This window comes from Rhagoletis pomonella, unplaced genomic scaffold (genome assembly GCF_013731165.1).
Source record: "Rhagoletis pomonella isolate Grant_MI unplaced genomic scaffold, Rhpom_1.0 Rhpom_scaffold_04096, whole genome shotgun sequence".
NCBI lineage: Eukaryota > Metazoa > Arthropoda > Insecta > Diptera > Tephritidae > Rhagoletis > Rhagoletis pomonella.
The window spans coordinates 1,917-5,859 of NW_023462646.1; the positions used below are offsets into that span (position 1 = coordinate 1,917).

Below are 3,943 nucleotides of genomic sequence, written 5' to 3' on the forward strand. Positions count from 1 at the left end.
CTAAATTTAGCTAGGAAAGCGATGAAGTTTTTTAAATAAGGCAACAAAATGTACACACAAAAAAAAAGTTAAGCTAATTCGATGATCCAATACTAGTTTTACAATTTTGCGTATACTCGATATTTACAGAACAAATAGGTCTCCTATGCAAAAACCTATTATAGCACAAGCAAACCCAACTGCATGAAATTTTGTGAAAACGCCCCTCTAATCTAAGTATACTACAGGTAACGAGGCAAATCAGCTGTGTATGCCTTTTCTAAAGCGACCATGCATGTATCTACATATATACATATATACATTTCCCAACTACTGCCATCAGGTTGGTCTACGGACGCCGCAGCAGATAAAAAGCGGCAAGAGAACAAGCTGACTTCTGACAGTTGACAATCGCTAGCGCTCTCGCTTTGTGTTGTATTCGATTGTTGTAGCTCGCTGAAGTTGGAGCAACAATTTTTGGAGCGCTCATCACTCAACAAAACAGCATATCGGCAAATCGTTTTCACTTTTTTCTTGTTGTTCAACGAAATGAGTTAATTGACTCAATTGTTTAGCTGCAAGATACAATATTTAACAGCTGCAATTCTTGGCAAATCGCGAAATAAATCTTGGAATTCATTGAAAAACGTCGACTTGGTGATTTCCCTAAGCTGCATTTACTTCTGAAGGCTATGAGCGCTTGGAACGTGGCATTTTCGTTTGAAAACAAGCAAGGTAAACCTTAAATGGAAATACAGATGAATTTTACTGGGTAACACTCAAAATTCTATTTATAATCAAAATTTTGCAGTTTAGTGTATCTACAAAGTACCTAGTGAAGTTGAAACAAGAGCTTAATTGATAAAAAAAATGTGTTTTTTTTTTCATTTTACAGATAAGCAGAAATAGCTGCGTAATCTGCAGCGAAAATAATAGCTACGTACACAAGATAGCTAAGCTTAAGCAAAGCTGGGTGTATTACGCTTGTGTTAACATTGGCATTGAAGCGCACAGTTTCAGCTAGACAAAATGATTCCTGGCTATGGACCCGTCATGCAAGCCCTATTGGGCACGCTCTTCACCTGGGGATTGACAGCTGCAGGCGCTGCTTGCGTTATATTCGTACGCGGTAACCAACGAAAATCGCTTGACGCCGCACTAGGCTTTGCAGCTGGCGTCATGGTCGCCGCCTCATTTTGGTCACTGTTGAATCCGGCCATTGAAATGGCTGAAAGTTCTCATCTCTATGGCGTTTACGCCTTTATGCCGGTTTCTGGTGGTTTTCTATTGGGTGCCATATTTGTTTACGGTTGTGACCGGCTGATGTCGTATCTGGGTCTGAACAGCACGAATATGATGATTTCAATGACACAAACAAATAAGGATAAGGCCGATATAGCTATTGATGATATGCGCAACAGTCAAGGTGTATTGGATCGCACTGCTGCCAAAAGTATGGATAGCTTCTCCGATTGCTTGAGCACACAACACGGCAATATTGAGACACGACGACGCAAGAAGAATAGTGCCACGGAGGTGGAAGCCCAACGTACATATATGACAGAATCCCAGCGCAATCTTGAGAATGCAGTGGCGCAGTGGAAGCGCATCATGTTACTGGTGGTTGCAATCACCGTGCACAACATACCCGAAGGTCTGGCAGTTGGTGTCAGCTTCGGTGCCATTGGCAGTACTGAGTCTTCCACATTTGAGGCAGCAAGAAATCTGGCAATTGGCATTGGTATACAAAACTTTCCAGAAGGTCTGGCTGTCAGTTTGCCATTACATGCGGCTGGGTTTAGTGTGGGGCGTGCATTATGGTATGGACAACTTTCCGGTATGGTGGAACCGATTTTCGGCATTTTGGGTGCAGTGGCAGTGACCTTTGCAAATCTCATACTACCTTACGCGCTATCATTTGCGGCGGGCGCTATGATCTATATTGTAGCAGACGACATATTGCCCGAAGCACATGCGAGTGGCAATGGAACGATTGCCACTTGGGGCACGGTAGCTGGGTTCCTTATAATGATGTGCCTTGAAGTGACCCTATCCTGATGTTGCAACTACTGCCGTTGTTATATATTTAATAACCAGATGTACAAAAGGAGAATGCAGAAAACAAGCTGTATATATTTTAAAGATGTACTAATTTAAATTTGTGTGTCCTGCGGCTATGTGTACACAAAATATGTGTATGTCATCGTTAGATTCGTAGGTTGTGTATATATATTTATATACATGTACATGTATGTATGTAAGTCTGTATGGCTGGCTTAAACTACTTAAATGTGAAATTTTCGATTCGGTTTGAATTGAGAAAGTTATTCAAGCACAATTTTTGTGAGAAAGGATTTTAGTAAGCTTAACAAAAATAGAAAAACCAAAAAAACAGCAAATGCCACAGACGGCAGAAGACAACTGAGTATTACTTTTTGTAAATATTTTAAAACTAAATATGTTTGTAAACCACTTGATTTTAGAAATCTCTTTTCAGCATAATGCTGCGAATAATTGATTGCTTTTATGGCATTATTTAACGTATCTCATAGGAATCCTGCTCAATAGCAGCAGCAGTAAAACTTAATTAGTTTTTAACTATCTTCTATGTATGTTTGAAAGCACAAAAAGTGTAAAAAACACTACGTAATTTAATAAACAATAAAAACAAAAATACATTCAGCTAAAGTGAAGGTGTCATGTTTAATTGTACAAGTAGTTTGTATAAGTAGTAGCATTGAAATAGTGTACTAAACATTTGCCGCTGGTAGTACAGTATTTAGTAGGCAATCTATCAACTTGTATACACTTCAAAAACTGCAAACGGATGGTATACGCAAATGCCTATGATCTAACAACAACAATAACAACAACTACTTGTTAAGATAACTTAATTAAAGAATGATAAATTCAAAAATGTCACGATAATTTGTGATGTGTGCTGATAAAAGCGCCTACGTGCATTTGAATGTTTCTTAGATATCTTAACAAAAATATATAGATATATGGGTCATTTCCAAACGAAGTGCTATTTTGTTGTTCCCACTTCTTAAATTTTTTATGGTGGTAAAAACGATAAATCAAAAAAAAAAACAGCATTATACAATCCAAATAATTCTGCTGTTTTATTATTGTAAGCCGTTTTGCTTTCTTTTGCAAACGGTATTTTATTGATATATTTTACCTACTCCATATAAAAATATTTGTCCCCGCTCAGGTTATTCGATAATCAACATGAAAAAAGTTTAAACAAAAAAACAATTAAAAAAGGCGTAACTGTTTGTGAATGACCACCTTTTTTATGTTTTATTCTATTTTTACCTGAGTGTCCCTTTTTTTAATTTTGCCGTGATATTAGCATTCGTATTTTTGCTTGCCTAAGTGCATTGCAGTTAAAAAGCGCAAAATGTTGTTGATCGAATGACATAAGAATTAAAAGTAATTATTTTGTGTTTTAAGTGAATCTATCACTGCACCATGGTAAGTACGGCGGAATATTTCCTGAATGTCACCCAGGTTTTTATGCAAAAAAAAAAAACTAAAAATAAGTTAATTACTTATGTCTGTTAACTTCTTAAGAAGTTTCAATTATATCCTTGTTTTTATATTTTGGTGAAATAATAATCTTAGAAAAAAAAAAACAAAAATTGTATGGGAAATTGTTGCCGAAGAAAGATTAAACAAAAAGCCTGCCTCCCAAGAAAATGACATGGAACCATGAAAAATGTTAAGAAGAAGGTGGAAGCTTTTTTCACAACATTAGCTTATCGCTTAGCTATCGGTTAGTAAAGTTTTTTCGAACAGTTTCTAAACTTATTTAATACTTTAACTTAAAATAAGAAAAAAATTAATAATTTTTAAAGAGCCTGAAAGCAGTTTCGTATTCTGCACATATTTTCACGTCGGCAAACGATATCAGAGGATAAATTTACCAATCTTAAAAAATATATAAAAATACACTTTG

The 3,943-nt window shown here is 36.3% G+C and overlaps 1 protein-coding gene across 1 annotated transcript; it reads left to right on the forward strand.

Moving 5' to 3' along the window:
- The first annotated feature begins 328 nt into the window (after positions 1 to 328).
- LOC118754535 (zinc transporter ZIP11-like) lies at positions 329 to 2,646 on the forward strand. Its single transcript, XM_036489409.1, has 2 exons — positions 329 to 714; positions 875 to 2,646. The coding sequence occupies exon 2, from the start codon at positions 1,009 to 1,011 to the stop codon at positions 2,035 to 2,037; it is 1,029 nt and encodes a 342-aa protein (XP_036345302.1). The 5' UTR covers positions 329 to 714; positions 875 to 1,008; the 3' UTR covers positions 2,038 to 2,646.
- Positions 2,647 to 3,943: the final 1,297 nt, after the last annotated feature.